The sequence below is a fragment of the Brachypodium distachyon genome, chromosome 2 (assembly GCF_000005505.3).
Source record: "Brachypodium distachyon strain Bd21 chromosome 2, Brachypodium_distachyon_v3.0, whole genome shotgun sequence".
NCBI lineage: Eukaryota > Viridiplantae > Streptophyta > Magnoliopsida > Poales > Poaceae > Brachypodium > Brachypodium distachyon.
In genome coordinates, this window is record NC_016132.3 from 57,459,046 (window position 1) to 57,479,463 (window position 20,418).

The 20,418-nt window shown below is 43.1% G+C and overlaps 2 protein-coding genes and 1 long non-coding RNA gene across 5 annotated transcripts; all 3 read left to right on the forward strand.

Annotated features, from left to right (window-relative positions):
* Nucleotides 1–1,707: 1,707 nt before the first annotated feature.
* Nucleotides 1,708–2,514, forward strand: LOC112270973. The gene is made up of 2 exons (XR_002963699.1): nt 1,708–2,138; nt 2,252–2,514. It is a non-coding gene; the product is annotated as an uncharacterized LOC112270973 (long non-coding RNA).
* Nucleotides 2,515–5,578: 3,064 nt separating this feature from the next.
* Nucleotides 5,579–10,287, forward strand: LOC100837252 (pentatricopeptide repeat-containing protein At4g19220, mitochondrial). 3 transcript variants are annotated; one of them, XM_024458172.1, is made up of 3 exons: nt 5,579–8,560; nt 9,263–9,415; nt 9,560–10,287. In XM_024458172.1, exon 1 carries the CDS (start codon nt 5,669–5,671, stop codon nt 8,441–8,443), a length of 2,775 nt encoding a protein of 924 aa, XP_024313940.1. In that variant the 5' UTR covers nt 5,579–5,668; the 3' UTR covers nt 8,444–8,560; nt 9,263–9,415; nt 9,560–10,287. The 3 variants fall into 3 exon arrangements, with proteins under 3 accessions (XP_024313940.1, XP_024313939.1, XP_003567454.1); XM_024458171.1 differs by having other exon boundaries at nt 9,276–9,432; XM_003567406.4 differs by having other exon boundaries at nt 9,276–9,415.
* Nucleotides 10,288–12,674: 2,387 nt separating this feature from the next.
* LOC100822623 (RNA-binding protein BRN1) lies at nt 12,675–19,531 on the forward strand. The gene is made up of 9 exons (XM_003564988.4): nt 12,675–13,082; nt 14,099–14,181; nt 16,329–16,380; nt 16,517–16,642; nt 16,743–16,825; nt 17,457–17,642; nt 18,091–18,427; nt 18,850–18,993; nt 19,069–19,531. Exons 1-9 carry the CDS (start codon nt 12,872–12,874, stop codon nt 19,197–19,199), a joined length of 1,353 nt encoding a protein of 450 aa, XP_003565036.1. The 5' UTR covers nt 12,675–12,871; the 3' UTR covers nt 19,200–19,531.
* Nucleotides 19,532–20,418: the final 887 nt, after the last annotated feature.

A 20,418-nucleotide genomic window follows, 5' to 3' on the forward strand; every position in this document is an offset into this window, starting at 1 on the left:
AAAACCCAACCAACAAATTATGGTAAAAATATTTGCAGCTCTCATTAATCCTACTCTTAAGGCTTAAAGTGTTAAAAATGTGTTTCCATATTTCTCCAATACCTGATATTTTTGGTGCATGCAATTTAAAACCCAGCCAACAAATTATGATAAATATGTTTGCAGCTCTCATTAATCCTACTCTTAAGGCTTAAAGTGTTAAAACTGTGCTCTCCATATTTCTCCAATATATGATTTTTTGGTGCATGCAATTCAACAAGATGATGCTAGAGGATCCATTTTTTTTAGAACACGATGCCTTGTGGTAGGCCAGCGCTTGAGGACTGCAGCCTGCGCCATCAATTGTCTTTTATTTTTAAATGTGGTTACGTGTTACTTAACAATATTGTTTGGGTTACAATTGAGCATAACTTGGCACATCATGCAGGATGGCACGGAATCATGCAAAACACCACCACTCGACACACTAATAGACCAACTCCATCCGATCCATAATATATGTGTACTAAATCAACGACACTTATTATGGATTGGAGGGAGTGTACTGTTTGCAAAAAAAAATGAAAGAAAGCAAATGTCTGATTTTTTTGTGAATGCAATTCCTGCTAGAGGATACATTTTTTCAGAACATGATGCCTTGTGGTTGGCCAGCTCTTGAGGTCTGCAGCCTGCGCTGTCGATTGTCTTGAAGTTGATCTTACTTTATTTTCGTAATTACTTGTAATTAACATTTGTTCCTATTTCATATATATTGTACAGTATGATAATGAAGCATTTTGCATGCATTCAATCAATCATTTGTCTAGCTAGCTTAACTCGCATCATTTAATACTATATATCCTCTACTGACACGGAGACAATTGAACTGAAGCACATGATGTCGAGACTTAATTAATTCCTTTACTTCAAAAACTGGAGAACATATATGATCTTGATGTTTGGTGGATCGATATAGCTAATGCACCTACCAGTCTTCCTCGTGAGCCCTTGGCTCAATATATATGCATCGGCACCACAGGCATGTAAGTACTCAAGACACCTTGTGCTCGTGGCATTTTTGTTAGACTTGTTGCACCCAAACATGTACATTGTTGTTTGGAATGAAAGACATCAGAGAACACATCACCTTGTCTCGGAGACGAGATGTCTTTCTGCGTGGGACGCCAACACTTGGTGAGTGGTCGGTGCTCAGAACTCCTCGGTAGCGAAGCAAACAGGTGGAGCATGTGCATCCGGTGTTACTTCCGCAATGGGACACCTTTTGACGGCGTTGGACACAGTCCTTTCCTGTAGGTCGGACATCTCTCAAAGGTCGTAGTCCTTCAATCTAAGTTGCCCAACTAGTTAGTCTTGCCGAGCGTTGTAGTCTTCATTTTTTTTCTTATCATTAGTCTTCTATATCGGAACAATTTATAAATGTCGATCTGTGACGTGACTATCTATGCTTGAATATATTCAGACCTGGATCCTTTTCAGGTGATTACTTAAAAAAAGCGATGAATAACCGAGTTATGCATTCCATGGTGACAACAACTCACCAATGTTTTTCTTATTTTGACTGGTCTTTCGAAGAATTGAGTGGTTATTTTTACCGTACATCAAGAAACGTTTTGGGCTGGCGTTTTGGTCCAAAGGGCTTCTCTTATGTTTCTCTCATACCTTACCCAATGGAGAGGGATCCCATGACTTAAGTCACTGACGTGTGGATCCAGCCCCATCTGTCATGACCGAATGAGAACTTTTTCTCTCCTCTCAAAAAAACATGAGACCTTTTTCTCATTGGAACTCCCCCTGAACTAGTGAACTCATGTGCTCCGCGGCGGCATCAACTGCAAATGCCGGTGGATGCTGCTACGCCGAGCTCACAGGCTGCTCGCCATCCTTCCGCCCGCAACTAGCCTCTCCCGCAGCTCCTGCACACATCCCAGCCCGCACCTCCCCCTCGTCTCCCTCCACAGCCCTGCCGCCGACGCGCCCGCCACCTGCTCGACGGAACGCCCCGCGGGACACGGGCCAGCTCCATCGTGCGCGCGCTCAGGGAAGACGACGCGCCCCTCGCCGACGCCGTCGAACCCCTCCACTGCGCTGCCCTCAAGTCCGGCGCCCGTGCTCACCTCCCTCCACGCGGCCTACGCCAGGTGTCCGCCGCCACTATGACTGGATTATGGGTCTATCCGTTGTTTTATTAATATGGACGTGCTACTTTCTTCATGGATTAGAGTTAATTATGTTGCCTTATAATTATGTGCAGCTGGATGCGTAGTCGACCACATGACCACACATCCATCGTCATTTGTCATTTCCGAAGCTAGGATCGATAGATATTAGCACTATTGTGTTGTTTTCTGCCCCCTTTTTCTTTATGCGTACATATCAATGTGAGATGTATAATGCACAAACATCCTTTTGGAGGTGAGGCGATGAGATGTATAATGCACAAACATCCTTTTGGAGGTGAGGTGATGAGATGTATAATGCACAAACATCCTTTTAGAAGCAGAATCTTTTATGAGATGACAATGATAATGATGACGATGATCTTAGTTAAACAGGATGTGGAGTATATATTTAAGCAGTGGCTCATGTATTGACATGTACATGTGTGCCTCCATTCACCCAGAATATCCATAGTACCATATGAACAATCAAGGAAGCAATTTACATTTTGTTTACTTTACCCGGCCATATCATTAAAATCTTATGTCTCATGTGTACTTTTCTACTCCCTCCGTTCCATATTAAGTGACTTAAATTTGTCCAAATATGAATGTATTTATATCAAAAAACGTCTAAATACATGTAATATTCCGTAGATGCAGCGCTATTGAATATTTGAACGGAACGCACATGGGTGTTGAGCAGAGTCTCTATAGTCTTTTTGGTACTAGCTATATCAAATCTCCATTGATATCTAACGCGTACATCAATTTTCTTTTCCTCGTGTGCAAGCATGAGCACCCGTCGTATATAAAGTAAAGACTCTCCCTCCCGACCTAGGTAAATACACATCACAAATTCACAATACTAAATCTTGCTAGCAATGTATCTCCCGCCTGTCCTCCGCTCTCATTTCGAGAGTATACCCTGAAAAGTAATAAGAAGAATGGCGTTGACAAAAAAAAGAGAGATAATGACAACGACCGCGAGGAGGTCAACTTGTGATAGGACCGAGAGGCATCTGAAAACAAAGCGTCTGAGTTTCTGTAACTTAATGTAGTTGATGGACGATCACCAGTTTCTCAATAGTTTTGTTTTCACATTGCAACGAAGAAAGAAGGGCATGTATGCGCAGACAGGCGGGGAAAATGGATAAGTAGACAACTAAAGAATGGCCGTACCAGCGAAGCCAAGTACACGGGGTTTGGGAGAACTAAAACCTGTGTCTTGCATAAAATTCAAGTTATGAAAAAGAAAATTGTTCGATGTGCCAATTTATTCAACTGGAGATGGGCTCTGGCGTTGTCCGCCTCCATGGCGAAGATCGAAGGACTGCCTGGCAATGCAAGTATGCAACATACAAGGACGCAGATCAGTCTCATTTTAATACTATCCTGACCCGTACTCCAAATTAAATCTTCGGTTCAGTAGGCGTTTCTCCTCGATGCTGCGGCATACCACAGGACGGAGGCAGTTACTACATGAGAGGCCTTTGGACAGTTGTAAAAATACACATGGATGATATCGAGAAAGACTATTGAACTGAAGCACATGGATGTCAGACTTAATTAATTCCTTTATTTCAAAACTAGAGAACAAATATGATCTTGATGTTTGGTGGGTCGATACAGCTAATGCACCTACCCTAGTCTTCCCGTGCCTTGGCTCGATATATATGCATCGGCACCGCAGGCATGTAAGTCTGATCAACACACCTTGTGCTTGTGGCATTTTTTGTTAGACTAATTAACTGAATCCAAACATCTGCATTGCCGTTGGAATGAAAGACATCAGAGAACACATCACCTTGTCTCGGTGATGAGGTACTGTTCGGTGGGAAGCCAACACTCGTTGAATTGCCGGAGCTCAGATACCCTTGGTCACCAAGCAAACAGGTGCAGCATGTTCATCTGATGTTAACTCCGCAATGGGACGCCTTTCAACAACGTCGGAGACAATCTCTCCCGTGTAGTCTTACCGGGCATGGTAGTCTTCGTTTTCTTATCATTACGCTATTATGGTTTTCTACATCGGAACAATTGGTAAATGTCTATCCGTGACGTGACTCACTATAATCTATCCTTGTAACTTCCGTTTTTCGGCTAATGAAGTCGAACATGGAGCCTTTCCTGATGATTACTCAAAAAAATACGGTGAGAAATAAACCGAGTTATGCATGAACAAGCTGAAGTGTACTTCCATTCCATGGTTTGCAAAAGAAGTGAAAAATGTGAAGTTCCATGGTAGACAACAACTCGCCAATGTTTTTTTTATTTCCGACGGGTCTGTTTAGGAAAAAAAAATTTAGGGGTGCTTGTTTAGGAATCGAGTCGTTTATTTGGTACTGTCAAGAAACGTCTGGGCCAGCCTTTTTCCGTTTCTAATATTTTTGTTGTGGTTTTAGTTCAAATTTGACCTAAAATCACGACAAGAATTTGAAAACGGATGGAGTAATAATCAAAGACTTTGCATGCATCCATTCAATCATTTGTCTAGCTAGCTTAACCTGCGTCATTAAAAATCAAAATATATATCCTCTGCTGACACAGAGAGTACTATGGAACTGAAGCACATGGATTTGGAGGCTTAATTAATTCCTTTATTTCAAAACTGGAGAACAGATATCTTGCTGTTTAACTAATTAATGCGCCTACCAGTCTTCCTTGTGTGCCTTGGCTCAATATATACGCATCGGCACCACATGTCCACATGCATGTAAAAAATCTGCTCAACACATCTTGTGCTGCACCCCAAACATGTGCATTGTCGTTTGGAATGGAAGACATCGGAGAACACATCACCTTGTCTAGGCAACGAGATGCCCTTCGGTGGGACGCCAATCACACTCGTTGAGTTGCAAAGCAAACAGGTTGAAGATATTCATCTGGTGTTACCTCCGAAATGGGATGTCTTTCGACGGAGTCGGAGACAGTCTTCATGTGTATAGCTTGGAGATCTTGCTAAGGTGCATGATAGTCTTTCTGGGTGCGGTAGTTTCTTTTTTTTATCATTACCAATTATGGTTTTCTAGATTGGCATAATCGGTAAATGTCGGTACATGACATGACTATCTATTCTTGTAACATCCGCTTATGGGCTAATATAGACGGACATGGAACCTTTCCGGATGATTATTACTCAAAACAAAGCCGTGAGAAATGAACCGAGTTATGCACTGTACAAGCTGAAAGTGTACTTCCGTTCCATGGTTTGCAAAAGAAGTGAAAAACGTGAAGTGCCATGGTCGACAACGACCTCACCATTTTATCCGGCGGGTCTGTTTAGGATTTTTTTTTAGCGGAGTCCGTTTAGGAATGGAGTAGTTTTTTTAGAGGAACAAGTGGTTTTTTTTAATTTAGAACAACGAGTATTTGGTACCGTCAAGAAAGGCCTGGGCCGGCCTTTTGGGCCGTTTTTTTTCTCTTCCGTTTCTCTCATCCCTATTCAACGTAACCTTCTTCCCGTTGGACCTCCCGTGCTCCGTGGCAGCAGCAGCTGCAAACGCCGGTGGATGCTACGCCGAGCTCACAGGCTGCTCGCCACCACAAACTCCATCCTTCCCGCCACAACCAACCTCGCCCGAACCTCCTTCCCACATCCCAGCACGCACCTCCCCCTCGTCTCCCTCCACAGCCCTGCCGCCGATGACGCTGCCGCCGACACCCGCCACCTGCTCGACGGAACGCCCCGCGGGACACGAGCCAGCTCCATCGTGCGCGCGCTCAGGGAATACGACGCGCCCCTCGCCGGCTCCGTCGAATCCCTCCACTGCGCGGCCCTCAAGTCTGGCGCCGTGCTGGACCCGCCCGTGCGCACCTCCCTCCTCGCGGCCTACGCCAGGTGTCCGAGCGGCGGCGACCACGACGCGCGCGCCGCTCTGGTGCTCTTCCACGAGGCAGAAGACCCGGACGTGATCCTGTGGAACGCCGTGATCGGCGCTCTGACGCGGGCTTGCCGTCTCGGCGACGCCGTGGCTCTCTTCCGGCGGATGGCGGGCGTGCGAGGGGAGGCGTTCGATTCGACGACCGTGGTCGTCATGCTGTCAGGGGCGTCGCGCGCCGGCGAATTGGACCTCGGAATGGCGCTCCATGCCGCAGCCGTAAAGAGACGCCTCGACACTGACATGAACCTCTGGAATGCTCTCGTCGACATGTACGCCAAGTGCGGAAGTTTTTGCGATTCGGAGGCCGTGTTTTGGAGTATGCCGTGTTGGGACACTGCCTCGTGGAATTCTGTGACAGGTGGAAGCACGTTCAATGGACTTTCTGAGGTTTCGGCTTGTTACTTCAGAGAGATGATCCGTTTGGCAGTTCAGGCAGATGAGGTGACCCTGTCTTCTGTAATTTCTGCTTCCTCTCGCGCAGAGGGTCTTTTCTCCTTTGGAGAGTCTGTCCATGGCTGCATCGTCAAGCTTGGTTATGAGGATACCGCGCCTTGCTCGGTAGCGAATTCCCTGATAACATTTTATTTTGAATTTGGGTTTCCTGAGGATGCAGAGAAGGTATTTATGAGAATCTTCAAGAAAAATCATGTATCATGGAATGTTATGATCAAGGGATTGATGGAGAATGAAAAGGCTGGGGAAGCCCTGGCTGTTTTCCGAGAAATGCTATCAGAGTGCCAGCCAGATTTTGCCACTTTGGTGGCTGTAATTTTAAGCTGTGGTGATCAAGGACTGCTCTGTGAAGGGAAAGCAATCCATGGATACATAACCAGAAAATGCCTTTTCCATGTGGAGTCTTCCCTAGGAAACAGCTTACTTGGTTTGTATATGAAATGTGATGACGCATATACTGCGAACCTTTTGTTCAGGACAATGCCAATAAGAGACCTGATCTCATGGAACACAATGCTTTCTGGTTACTCGAGAGATGACTCGCTGAGAGAAGAGGCTCAAGCTATGTTCAGAGAATTACTTTCTGAAGGTTTAAGCTGCACCATGACCACTATACTAGCTGTTATACCTTCATGCTCTTGTCCAGAAGACCTTAGGTTTGGCAAAGCGGTTCACTCTTTTGTCCTGAAGTATGGATTTGCAAGTGGAGTTTCAGTTGTTAATGCTTTGATGCACATGTACATATGCTGTGGAGATTCACTGGTTGCCTTCACGCTGTTGGGAAGTATAATGCCAGTGTCAGATATTATTTCATGGAATACAGCCGTAGTAGGCTGTGTACAGAATGGACTCCACAGAGGCGCGTTGGAAGCCTTTCAGTTCATGCATTCATCTTTGCCTTTAAATCCTGACAGCATTACGCTAGTTAGTGTTTTATCAGCATGTGGAACTCTTAAGCTGCAATCCCTAGGAAAATCCATCCATTCCATGGCACTAAAGCGTTTGCTTGTATTCAATTTGAGGGTGAAGAATGCCCTGTTAACCATGTACTTCCGGTTTGCAGATACTGAAAGTGCTGAGTTAATCTTCTATAGTCTCGGAGATAGAAATTTGTGCTCCTGGAATTGTATGGTCTCTGGTTTTGCACAGAATAATGATGGCCGGAGAGCATTACAGTTCTACCAGAAGATGGAAAAATTTGTGCCTAATGAAATGTGTACAGTCAGTATTATTTGTGCCTGTACTCAACTCAGGGATGTTAGACATGGAAAGAGCATACATGGGCATGTGGTGAAGTCTGATCTTCAAAATAATGTGTTTCTTTCAGCATCGCTAGTTGATATGTATAGTAAGTGTGGAAGACTCGACATTGCTGTCAGAGTATTTGAATCCTCTACTGAAAAATCAATTGCTTGCTGGAACTCCATGATATCAGCATTCGGATTTCATGGGCATGGGTTGCGATCGATAGAACTTTTCTGTAGTATGATCCATTCTGGAATGAAAGCCACGAGAAGTACTTTTATTGCTCTTTTGTCAGCTTGCAGTCATGCTGGACTTACTGATGAAGGATTGAAGTATTACAACCTTATGTCAGAGAAATTTGGGATTACTCCGACACCAGAACACCATGTATGCATCGTAGACATGCTTGGCCGTGCTGGTCGGCTGCAGGAAGCACACAAATTTGTCGAGAGTTTACCGAAATCCAAGGAAGCACATGGAGTTTGGGGTGCACTTTTAAGTGCTTGCAGTAACAAGTCCGAACTCAGGATGGGTGAGGCCATCGCTAGACAATTGCTCTGCCTAGAGCCTGAAAATAGTGGTTATTATGTGACTATTTCTAATCTGTATGCATATCAAGACATGTGGGGTGGTGCTGTCCAGGTTAGGGACATTTTGCAAGATAAAAGATTGATGAAGCCCCATGGTCACAGCATTGTTGGATAAAGGGCAGTCAAAGAACCTTGGAAGCTACACTGTACCAGAAAACCCCGCACTAAATCACAAAAGCTGCATGTTCACTTAGCTATTTTCTTCATGCAGGCTTGCTCAAACATGACACAGGTATCTGTTTTACATAGGTTTCCTTGATAGATTATTTTATCTTCTAGACATTCCGTCATTTCCTCTTTTTTAGGTTCGGTTTTACATGTGTGACAAACATTTTAGCATGAAACTGAACCGTGCATTATCATTCTTATTTTTTTAAATAACACAATTTGTTTCGTGTGGTTATTATGAAATACTAGCACGAAGCCCGTCCCTTGCAACAGATTCACACGTATTAAAACAATAAAAAACAATCACTTATATCTGCTCATATTCCAACCATTTATGTGAGACCAGTAACTGATTGAGATCTTTATATGAGTAAAGAAGTTGCATTTAAGCATGTCAAACTTGGTGTCAGTTTATTCGACATAAACTAGGGCTATTTTCTGGTAAGACAATGTAGCATATACAGTAATGTCCTGCCTATCTGAATGTTCCAATGGAGAGCAGAATGCAATTTCTGCACACAACTCTATATGTCATCATGCATCTAAGTTAGCCAAGCAATCTGTATGATTCATATTTACTTCTGAAATACCGAGACGATTCCAGGGAGTTTAGCATGTGCACCCTATGAATCGACTTCTCTTATGCATTAAAGTCCATTTTGTTATAAGAAATTGTGCCTTACATATGTCTCTTTTTTTTTGCGCTGGAGTCTTTTTTTCTGCGTTTGCGTCGCAAACTAACATTGCAGACTGCACTTTCTCTCATAATGACCTTACAGCTGCCATTCTGAATCCGAGCTTGGCGACATCACAGCACAGGGTTCTACACTACATGGTCGACAAGGAAGTGACGCCGCATCTGGTGGACGTGAGCGCCCGGACCGGTTCCTCAACTGGAAGTTGGAGCAGTTTAGGCCAAGTAAGTACGTGATGCTGGTAAGCCTGAAGCTTTGCTACTGGGTTGTGCCATGGAGTCATCATGGGTGTCCCTGTGGTTAGCTTCCTTTTCCAACGTTTGCACATTTCTGTAGAATCTGCTAACAAAGGGGAGGTTTATCTGCAGGACGCACTCGAGAGCCAATGAAAAGCTGGGATCGAACTGTACCAGTTGCTGCAATGATGGTACTGCGACGTGACGCCAAAATTCTCAGTCAGGCGAGAACATTACAGTAAGATCATATATAGCTAGGCGACAGGCCGGCAGCTGCTCTTGTGGAGTATATGCTGCGAGTTATGGATTTTAAGTCGAGATCTCTTTTAAGTGCTCTGTTAGCTTAAGATGCGGCCACGTGTTGTTATGGATTTTAAACCGTGTGTCAAGAGCTTAAGCTGCAGCCTAACAGCCAGCGTGATGATCGGAGCAGCAGACAGATTGGTGAATGGTGGTGGTTGCAGGTAGGTAAAGCTTGACTGACCCGGCTCAACTTGGCGAACCAGCAATTCCATCTCTTCTGTTCTGTAGCATCACTCACAGGTGGGCTGGGTTGTGTTTCGCCTCAGACAGACAGACATGGAGCATGTGGCCGCTCTGGAAGCCAGCCTAGAAATACCAGTAGTAGCCTCGAATTAAAGCAATTGATAAACACCCTCTCCCTCTGTCTCTCCAAACATTTCTTGTCACTAAATGTTCTTGTCGGTTTTGGACATTGGACAGTCCTTTTTTGGGCAAGCTTTGTTGTCGTTGGTAATCTCCCGGTTTGCTGTGTCTGGCACGTGTGAAGGAAAAAAAAAGGTACTACTACGGCCAGCTACCTCCTAAGCTAGGAGTAAATATACTACTGTACTGGAGTAGCGCATTGCCGTTTGTCCCACCTCTGATCTAGATTGGCATTCCTAACTGTGTGTATGTATGTATGTACGTACGTACGTGTGATGCACTCACATCACATGAACAGAGGAGAGTAGAGACAATTGCTTTCTGGAAAGGCAGCTGCTGGCCCTGTGCATGAGATATTGTAAGGCACCTGTATCATATCTGCCGACTGCAGGTTTTCTTTTGGTTAGTTCCTTGGCAAAGTGGGGAAGCTGCCATTTGGATCAGCTTTTTTGTTACTAAAGAAAAGGAAAACCAGAGGATGATGGACTAGAGTGATGTTGGTGCCAAAACATGTGCAGATTAAGGTGCTCTAGCTGTCTGAGATGTCTATTTCCATTTTCCATTTCATGCACGGCACACTGATAGAGAGCTTTGTTTAAAGAGGTTTTGCATCATGAAAAACTGAAAGAGGCGGCTATCGCCTTACGAGATGAGAGAGCTTTGGGTACAGTACGTGGCCGTGGCTCAAATCATTCGGACACATCCATTATTAAAAGCAGATCGTGAGCCTACTATACATAGCTCCTGATTTTCTGCGATTTCAAAAGAAGACGGTGCACATGCGTGACACACACATCGACGTGACCTCGTCCTCTAATTAATTACACTCTGGAGTTGATGGAGATTGGATAAACATGTCGCATGGCCCTTGGTAGTAAGTAGTAACAAAAGTACGTAAAAAAATCCTTTATTCATGGGAGTTTCTGTGATTTGTAGAATTGTCATCCATTGGTCTTTCGTCCGTCCTTGCATTATACTCCCTCTTTTTATTAAAACCATGTTTTAACAAAACTATGCTTCAGTCTTTGTAAAAAAAAATGTAATACTTAGGGTTGCAAGTGGGAGCCGCTTAAGTCACACTTCCAGTTCATTTTGGATTTTAAATCTTGACAAAATTTGAACTAAAATTGGAAAATTGAACTAGAAGTGGAACTTAAGTGAGCTCCCACTTGACACCCTTTTTTCTTTGAATGGAACACCCTAATTAATACTCCATACTTACATGACCAAAATTTAAATCCGAGGATTTTAAACATAAATGGCCACTTTGTAATGCTACCTTTTCCTTTCAAAATCAAGCCGATCATGATCAAAGTATCCCTAAACAATCAAAGAGAGCAGACATGCCAGCTCTCTTCGGGAAGGATTGAAAGCGTGCATGAGTTCCCATTCCGTCTAGCTAGCTAGCGCGTAGTTGCATAAATGGGTCGGCAGGTACGCTTTGCTTTTGCTGTTACCCCCTGCCCGTTGCCATGCATGGCACGAACCCAGGTCGCATGAATGAGCACGCACGCAGCAGCCAACAGAATTCACGATCGATTTCTACATCGTTTCGATCTTGCTATTACACGGTTCATTTATCAGGCACACATTTGTAAACAGAATACTCTCTCCGTTCGGAAAAAAATTGATGTAGATTTCACTTATTTCGGTGAACAGAATACACAGAATATAGTTGAACAGACATTCCAACACATGGTGTTGGTCAGTAGTCTCCGCATGACATGATGTCCACTATCTTGGTGTAGTCAAACCCACTACGCATAATTCGTAGTCATCCAACCTAACTGGCATTTTCGACCATCTCCTCGCGGTAAGAAGTAAAATAAAATAAGCATGTTAATTATGAAGGCGTCATACTTAATTTTTACTCCATCATAGAATTACTTAGCAAACTAACACTTGATGCAGTAAATTAGATGTGCTGGAAGTTGAAATGTATAGAAACCTAAATCACAATAGAAGTAAAACTCATTTCCTTCGCAAAACAATGTGCGTGTCAAATTGCCACGTCTGTATTGTGAGTTCTTTTTTTTTTTTAAATAACACCATGCGAAACCTAGAATATTTCACCTTTACCAATATTACATCGTTTCCGAAACCTGCTTTGGGTTCTTTGCTACCACCACGGTTGCAACGAGACAACTCTACCAAATCTTTTTTTATCAGAATTATCAAAAAAAAAACTTACTAGTCTCTGTTTGTAACATAAGTCAACACCAAAATGCTTGTAGCTTGGAAACACAGGGATACAAGGAGGGAAAACCAAAATTCAAAAAGAAAGCTGGGTAGCAAAAGAAAAAAAAACAGGGAAATTATCGAATTGGAAAACACCAGGAGAAAAAAAGAAAGCTGCAAGAAAACAAGCAGTGGCTAGGAAAACAAAAGAACATCACAAGGACAGCAGGGTGGACCCCACCGAGAAGCCCAACTGCTCCCCACGAGAGTGGACCCCACCAAGGTGGTCATGCTGCTATACTAGTACGTGCATATCCATTTAGCACCAGCTTATTATTATTAGGTTATTTTATTGGGTATTTTATTAGGGCTAAATTGAATACTCCGTACTCCTCCAAACTCCAACTCCCCCATCACTTCCACCACCACCCCCGCAAAATAAACAAACAAACCAAAGCCCAAAAATAATTCGAGCAAGAGGAGCGGCGAGGCGACGTGGAGCTCGGAAGGCAGCCCCCGACTCGAGCGAGCGCGGTACAGCAGCGAGCGGCGGCCGAAGGAGGAGGAGGAGGAGTTCCCGGCGCAAACACCAGCGTCCCAATGGCGGAGAACGGCGAGAAGGCGGCGGAGGGAGGTGGTAGTGTGGGAGCGGGAGAGGGGGAGGAGCAGGAGGTGGAGGAGAGCGTGAAGCTGTTCGTGGGGCAGGTGCCCAAGCACATGACGGAGCCGGAGCTGCTCGCCATGTTCCGCGAGGTGGCGGCCGTCGACGAGGTCACCGTCATCAAGGACAAGGCCACCAGGGCCTCCCGAGGTGCGTGTGCGGATCCCGTGCGTGCGTGCGTACGAGCGCCCCCCGGATCTGGGGGCTGCTGCTCGTCCCCGCGCGCCGGAGAGTGCTTTCGGCTCTGCGGGGGAAGGGGCGGGCAATGCCGCGCCCGGAATTCGAGCTCTAACCGCTGTTCTTCTTCTCCCTCGCGCCAAAAAGCTTTCGCGTGCTCTGTCGAGCTCTTTTTTGTTTTGTTTTTTGCTTAGTGCGTGGTTTTCGGCGGAATGCCGCAGGGGGTGAATTGGAGAGTTTCGTGGGGAACGGATTCGTAGTGTCTTCTCCCGTGCTCGAGGGAGATCTCGGCTCGAACTCTCCGAGTGCTGCGGTTTTGAGCTCGAATCCCAGCTCTGTCTGTCTGAGCTGCGTTTAGGTTTGCAGATTTGCTCCAATGCTGGTGTCAATTCTGCCTTTTTACCGCTCCGTTTTCAGAAAGTTCAGTTTTATCAGTACTATTTCTGTTTTACATTGCCTTTTCCCCCCTCTATGTTGTTTCGCTTGAGCTTGTTTTGAAGCAATGCAGGCGCAAATGTGCTATACTTGCGTCGATTTTAAGGTACTTTGGGGATTGGAGCTTCGACATTTAGCTAGTTTGGGGGTTGGAGCTTCGCTATTTAGATGGTTGTTTCTAATTGGCGTCAGAAAATAAATAGTGGGATGAGGTTGCTTTGGTCTTCTGTTTGAACTGGCATTGCACGATCTCGCCAGAGAATGTATTGCTTCCAGTTTCTTGTTCTGCCTGCATGTTTTGACTGCAATAGCCGCTGAGTATATCACGACTAATGTATGCTCCGCTGCATGTTGAGATTTAGTCCGAGTTCCTTGTTTTTCCCTAAGTTGTGTAGCACTTTACGTTGGTGAGGCCGATTTGTCCCTGCTAACGCCTTTTTTCCTTCATCGATGTGGCACTGCAGGCCTGATTGTGCTTGTCTGATGCTTGATGCTTCATACTTTTTCCCATCTCCCTCTTAATTTGACTTTTCGATCACGTTAACCCAATGCAGGGTGCTGTTTCCTTATATGCCCCTCAAGGGATGAGGCTGACAAGGCGATAAATGCGTACCACAATAAGCACACACTCCCGGGGGTATGTGAGCATTCCTGTCTTTACCAATTAATGTCTTTTTTATGCCATCTGCCTACGTGGAATTGTTACAAATTGAGTAAGATTCCTTAGCTCTTTCTTTGCTCGCAAATTATGAGTGGTTCATGAATATTCGGTTGGCAAGGGTAACACATATCTTCAGTTGTTTGGTGGGACCAGATAAAAATCTTTGTGGCACACTCTGCGGATGACTTATTAGTGGGTGGGCTAAAATTTTGATCTGTTTATGTTGAATGTTTGTGGGTTCCTTCAGGTTCTGTGTGCATAAACAATTTTAGTTTGTCAAGGGGTCACACAAATTATTGTAGGGCCTAAACAGTTGAACCCTGAAATTGTAGTTTCATGGTCTAGTAGTCGTTGGTTTGGCAGGTTATGCCCTTTTCCAGGCTTGCTTTATTTCTGATATATGAAGGGTATCTCTTACTCCCGCAAAGAAAGTAGAAGGATATTTCATACTCCCTCCGTCCAACAAAAGATGTCTCAAGTTTGTCAAAATTTGGATGTATCTAGACATGACTTAGTATATAGATGCATTCAAATTTAGTTAAAGTTGAGACATCCTTTGTTGGACGGAGGGAGTACTATACTTGACCCAGATGGTAATTTTCTTTTCCTGTATTGCACTAGGAGACACGATATTATAGTTAAGCTTTGGTTCTTGTTGGATAAAGCTGATCATGCTATGTGGTTATCCAACTAAAACATTTTGTTCTGATACAAAGACTTTTGAAAGTAAATACTATTATTAAGGATGCAAGTGGGCAGCCCACAACCCGCATATAAGTATATCTAAAGTGAACTCTTGGTTACAATTTGAAGTAGGAAATTCCACTAGGCTGACTTTAACTATACTTATATGTCGGCTTTGTGGGTTGTCTGCTTACATCAATAACTATATGTATCTTGCAGCATTCTCATGCAATACAAATAATCATGTTTGTAACATCCATAAATTATCTGTAGCTGTTGGTTCAGTCTTTTGTCTGCTGTTGTGATGATAGAAAAAAAGCCACTGCAAATATGGAACTTTGCGTTAAGGTCTTCTCGTTTTATGTTTCAGCAAGCTTATGTGTGGGCTTGCACTTTGTTGCAGATATTATGAAAAATAATTGGTTTAAACTCATGGACTAAGTATTCTGTTATGGCAGGACAGTAGGAGCATTAGTGAAGGTTGTTTCCTTCCATCGCTAATTTAGCCAACTGTAACCTGACTGAGAACGCTGATGCAGTATATGAGATAATTAGTGAAGGTTGTAGTTACAGGTTTTATATCTTGACAAGTGAAAATATTAAGTGGAAGAAACAAGGTTACAGTTAATGTGAGTATCACCTGTCTGTGGATGGCTTGCCAACATTTGGGCCACTGGATGAAAAGGAATATTTAGTTGGAAGAATCAAGGTTACAGTTAACTTTAGGCAAGAGCCACACTACTGGAGCTACCAGCCTACCACATGATGGTGCAAATAGTGGGGTGTCTTCATGTTTTAATGGCAATAAGTTTGGGACTCTGGTAAAATTAAACTTGTCACCACACAGTGGACTAGGCTTGTCCCTGAGAGAAAAACATACAAAAGTTAGATCAGGAATTTAGCCACCATATATTTGTACCCATTTTGTACGGAAAATGAACTGATTGTAGCTTCAGCTTTGTGGCACACCTAACTGAGGTCCCACCAAACCTAACTCCAAGTGGCTCCTATCAAACACAGCCAAAATGTTAATGTAGATGCAATCATGCGACAGTTACTCAAACTTTTGGACTAAATGCAAAATCTCATGATAGTGCATGCTTTGGACTCAAGTAGCTTGAGTTGCAACTAAAGTTCATTTTTGTTGATGTATTGCATGATTTGGTCCAACTAGCTTGAACGGCAACTTATGTACTTTATCTGTTTAATATGCATGGATGTCATTTTTTTCTATGGTGGGCCAGAATTACTTTATTCATAATGATAAAGAACTTCACTGAGTATTCATTTTAGTGATATAGCTACTCTTCTGATGCATTATTTGGATATAATCCACAAACCTTTTCTTCAAGGCTTATGAAAGTACAGATTTTGCAGACCTGTTGCTACTTCCCTTTATTCGCTGATGACACTTTTTTCTTTCCCTCTGTTTAATACAGGCATCAAGTCCTTTGCAAGTAAAATATGCTGACGGAGAGTTAGAGAGGCTTGGTATGGTTGCCGTTTATGTAGAAGAACTTTTGTCTTTGCCTCATTTTGTACACGAGTCTTTGCTCAAGTTTTTTGGCACCTATTTTCTATTGGCATGTGAACAGTGCACTCATTTTTACACTTACTTTGACTTCAGAACACAAGCTTTTCATTGGAATGCTTCCAAAAAATGTGGAAGATACTGAATTGACGGACTTGTTTTCTGAATATGGAAATATCAAGGATCTACAAATTTTGAGGGGTTCACAACAAACAAGTAAAGGTATGTCTTTATCGAGAAGTTGCTTTCCTTGCCAACAGAAGTAGAAACATCACTTGACTCTGAAACATCAACAATGTTGATCAACTTTTTTTTATTGCAGCTGGATGTGCCTTCCTTAAATATGAAACCAAGGAGCAAGCAGTGGCAGCTATTGAGGCTCTAAACGGGAAGCACAAAATAGAGGTTTGCCAAATATGAGTTAGGATAGCAAGGCAATTTTGAACTTGTGGATATCACTTATTCCCGGTGAACTGTTTACTTATTTTCCCCAGCAGCTATACACAACAAACTATTCGATTGCTTGTCCCTGTATTGTGTTATCTTCGTCAAAATTTCAAATTATTTGTTTTCAGGCTGATGGTGTGAAGCCTTTGGTAGCCATACAACTTGGTGGCTAACCTCTACTTTTCCTGAATATTTAGATTCATCAAAATATGACTTAAATGATCAATTGACGGTTGCCATTCCTAATCTATTCCCCATATAGCGCTTACTAGTTAGCAACTACTTACTGTTGGTGGCATGGACACACTAAAAATATGTACATCATGAACTTGTTTTTACCATAAAACCAAAAGATACCAAGGAAATATGTTGAAACATTTTTACCTCAGTGATGCATAGCTAGCGATGCAGCAACCCTTTTAGCCTACAATAGTAGTACAAATGTTTTTTTTTTCTGTATTACCTTACCCTTTTAGTGCACTCTTCAATGTATTGGAATTTCATTATATTAATCATCTGGACACCTTCTGAAGTCTAATATTTATTGCTTGATTTGTATGTGGTTCTTAAGTTCTGATCTATTTGTTAGGGTTCAAGTGTACCATTGGTTGTCAAATGGGCTGACACAGAAAAGGAAAGGCAGGCCCGGAAAGCACAGAAAGCTCAACTGCCATCACCTAATATGCCAAATGGAGGTCCAATGCCACAATCTTCAGTATTTGGAGCTTTACAGATGGGATATTTGCCTCATCAGTATAATGGATTTAGTTATCAGGTGACTTTTGCTGCTCTTGTAACCTTGATTGCACTATGCACTATCATAGCACAGTTTTTTTTATATATATTTAGAACTTCAAGTGTTCTGGTCCTAGTTTCTTTTCAAGATAGTGTTCAGAAAAATTATCGACCAGAATATGTTATTTGTCACACTGTGTTCTCACCCTCAAAGTATTCTTAAAACTTGTCCATCTGTTGCAGTCCTGACTGTTCCTTAGTTTCAAACACAAAAAGGTGGTATTTATCATATGCATTGCAAAAAGAATACTCATTTCATTGGAACTGCCAAAAATTTGTCAGATTCACCCTCATTATGCCAATGGTACTTTAAATACCTAATTGTTATATGTTGGAGCATCAAGAGATTAAATATGGGTCTTTACTTGTCAGCATTTATTTGCGTGCACTGATCTGATATGGAATACATCTTCGACTTTTGTGTGCAGCCTCCAGGGACATATGGACTTATGCAGTACCCTTTATCTCCTATGCAAAATCAAGCTGCCTTTCAGAATATGGTTCAGCCTAATCAAGGAAACTCGATAAGAGGAGTCAATCCTGAACTATCCCCCAATGCAGTTTCAAGATCGTTTAACGCAATGCATTTAGGCAGCCCTTATCCAGGTGTGCCTGGTATGCAGTATACTGGATCCTATCCTGGTGGTCCCATGAGCAATCGTCCTTTTGGGAATTCTCACAATCCGCTTAAAGTTCCAAGTGCGAATGTCAATTCTATTGCATATAGTCCCAGTAGCAATGGTGGTGGCCAAACACAAACAGAAGGTTAGCCACATTTGATGCTTATCTTTATTTATTGTGCAAGGGAATATACTATATTGTTCCAAGAGTAACTGCAACGTTATTTAGCATGTAATTTCCCCAAAATGCCATCTGCATTTTCTTTCTTTGTGATGAACATTATCCTGTAGCAAAAATGAACATCTGTACTTGTGGTCGCAACATGTATATGAGGCTATCAGGAGATGCACACAAGAATCTAGCATGAACATTGAAGACTGATTGATAACTCTGATTGTGGATGTGACTACTTGTTTCTACTTAAGTACTTCACTAATCCATATTGCATTGCACAAATCTTATCATCGTAGATATCCTACTATGCAACACCTAAATTACTAGTTAACAGTTTTCATAGCTTCTATTGTGAAGTCTGTTGAGTTGTGAACCTAACAACATGTGCACAGGTCCTCCTGGAGCCAATCTATTTATCTACCATATCCCACAAGAATTTGGGGACCAAGAACTTTCCGATGCCTTTCAGAGGTTCGGTAGAGTAGTAAGTGCCAAGGTCTTTGTAGACAAAGCAACGGGTGCCAGTAAATGCTTCGGTAAACTCTCTCACTTGCTCACTCTCCTGCACCCATCGCTCACACGATCTGTTAATTGGTTACATCTTGGTGCAGGTTTTGTAAGCTATGATTCTCCTGCTTCCGCGCAGTCAGCCATCGGTATGATGAATGGCTTCCAATTAGGTGGCAAGAAACTCAAAGTACAACTCAAGAGAGACAACAGCAAGCACAGTAAACCGTTCTGACAAAACCATCTGTGACGACCTTACGATCATTGTTCTTGGTACATATTTGTCAGATAGTTGATCGTGACATAAATTGTTTCCCCTTGGCCCTGCGTGCCGCACCGTCCATGGAGTCTACTACCAGGGATCCCATGTATCTTCTTCGTTCAGTTCACATTCTTGAAAATTCGTTTACCTCGGTGTAATTTTATCTCAGCGTAGCAGTAGAATTTGTACCATCAGGCCCTTGTATACATCAGAAGTCAGATTCATTCAATTTTACCTGTTCCTCCTGACATATATGACTCTTGACTCACTTAACTTGTTTTCTGAGTCGTTTCCTATCATGTCCATGATACGATCATCCTGTTTGCAGTGTTTTTTTCTGTAGAAGATTCAATAAGAACTTGTCTAATTAACATACTGTCCCTCTGTTTTAAGGAACTTAGCACTGTTGGCTTTCACCAGTCTAAAATGTTTAGTTGGTTACACTGAATTGGTATTCTTAGATTTGCCTTGAAAAAATATTATTGCAGTTCCCAGTGATCCACTTTGGAGAGCCTGAAAAGCCCAGAGTGGCAAGTACATTCTGTAAAGGAGAAAATGTTTTCTACGCAATACAGTAGAGGTCAGCGTTGGAAGGATCAATGGAGGCCCACACAAGGCTGGTAACAAACAGCTTGAGCTGCTGGAAACGTCGCCATGGGCCCAGATTCCTTTGTCCCAAAAGACAATTTGGCCTTCTTATTACGTTTAGCCCTCAAAAGGGCAGTGCAACTGCCAACAATCCAAATCACCGTTGGTGGACAGGAAAACCCCCAGCTCAGCTCACCTGCCAGCATCAATGTGGAGACTGTAGTAGTATTAATCGGATGGCGACAGTTCTTGCTATCAATTGGCCTTCCTTCCATCCAGCCATCATTAAATCCTAGTCGTGGTTACTGACGATCGACACCGATAGGCCACAGTAAGTGCTAACAGTACGAACTTGGAAGTCTTTTTCGTGTTTACGTAATCTTAGAAGAGAATATAGGATATAGCTGAGATTGGTGGTCCTTAATTAAGCACCGGCAAACGCTGATTGCCCATAAATAGACTAGAGTAGATCACATTCACCTGGCCGGCTGTCAGAGCTTTGGAGAGGACCAGAGAAGTACCATTGCCTGCCTTAACCATTTTGGCTGTTAGTAAATGCAGTTGTTGCACATGCACATTTGGAGTATACTAGTCCTGTGCAAGT

Coding starts and splice junctions, on each gene's coding strand:
- LOC100837252 (XM_024458172.1), top strand. CDS start 5,669: ATGCTACGCCGAGCTCACAGGCTGCTCGCCACCACAAACTCCATCCTT.
- LOC100822623 (XM_003564988.4), top strand. CDS start 12,872: ATGGCGGAGAACGGCGAGAAGGCGGCGGAGGGAGGTGGTAGTGTGGGA. Junction 14,182..16,328: donor ATAAGCACACACTCCCGGGG/GTATGTGAGCAT, acceptor TGTTTAATACAG/GCATCAAGTCCTTTGCAAGT. Junction 17,643..18,090: donor ATAATGGATTTAGTTATCAG/GTGACTTTTGCT, acceptor TTTTGTGTGCAG/CCTCCAGGGACATATGGACT.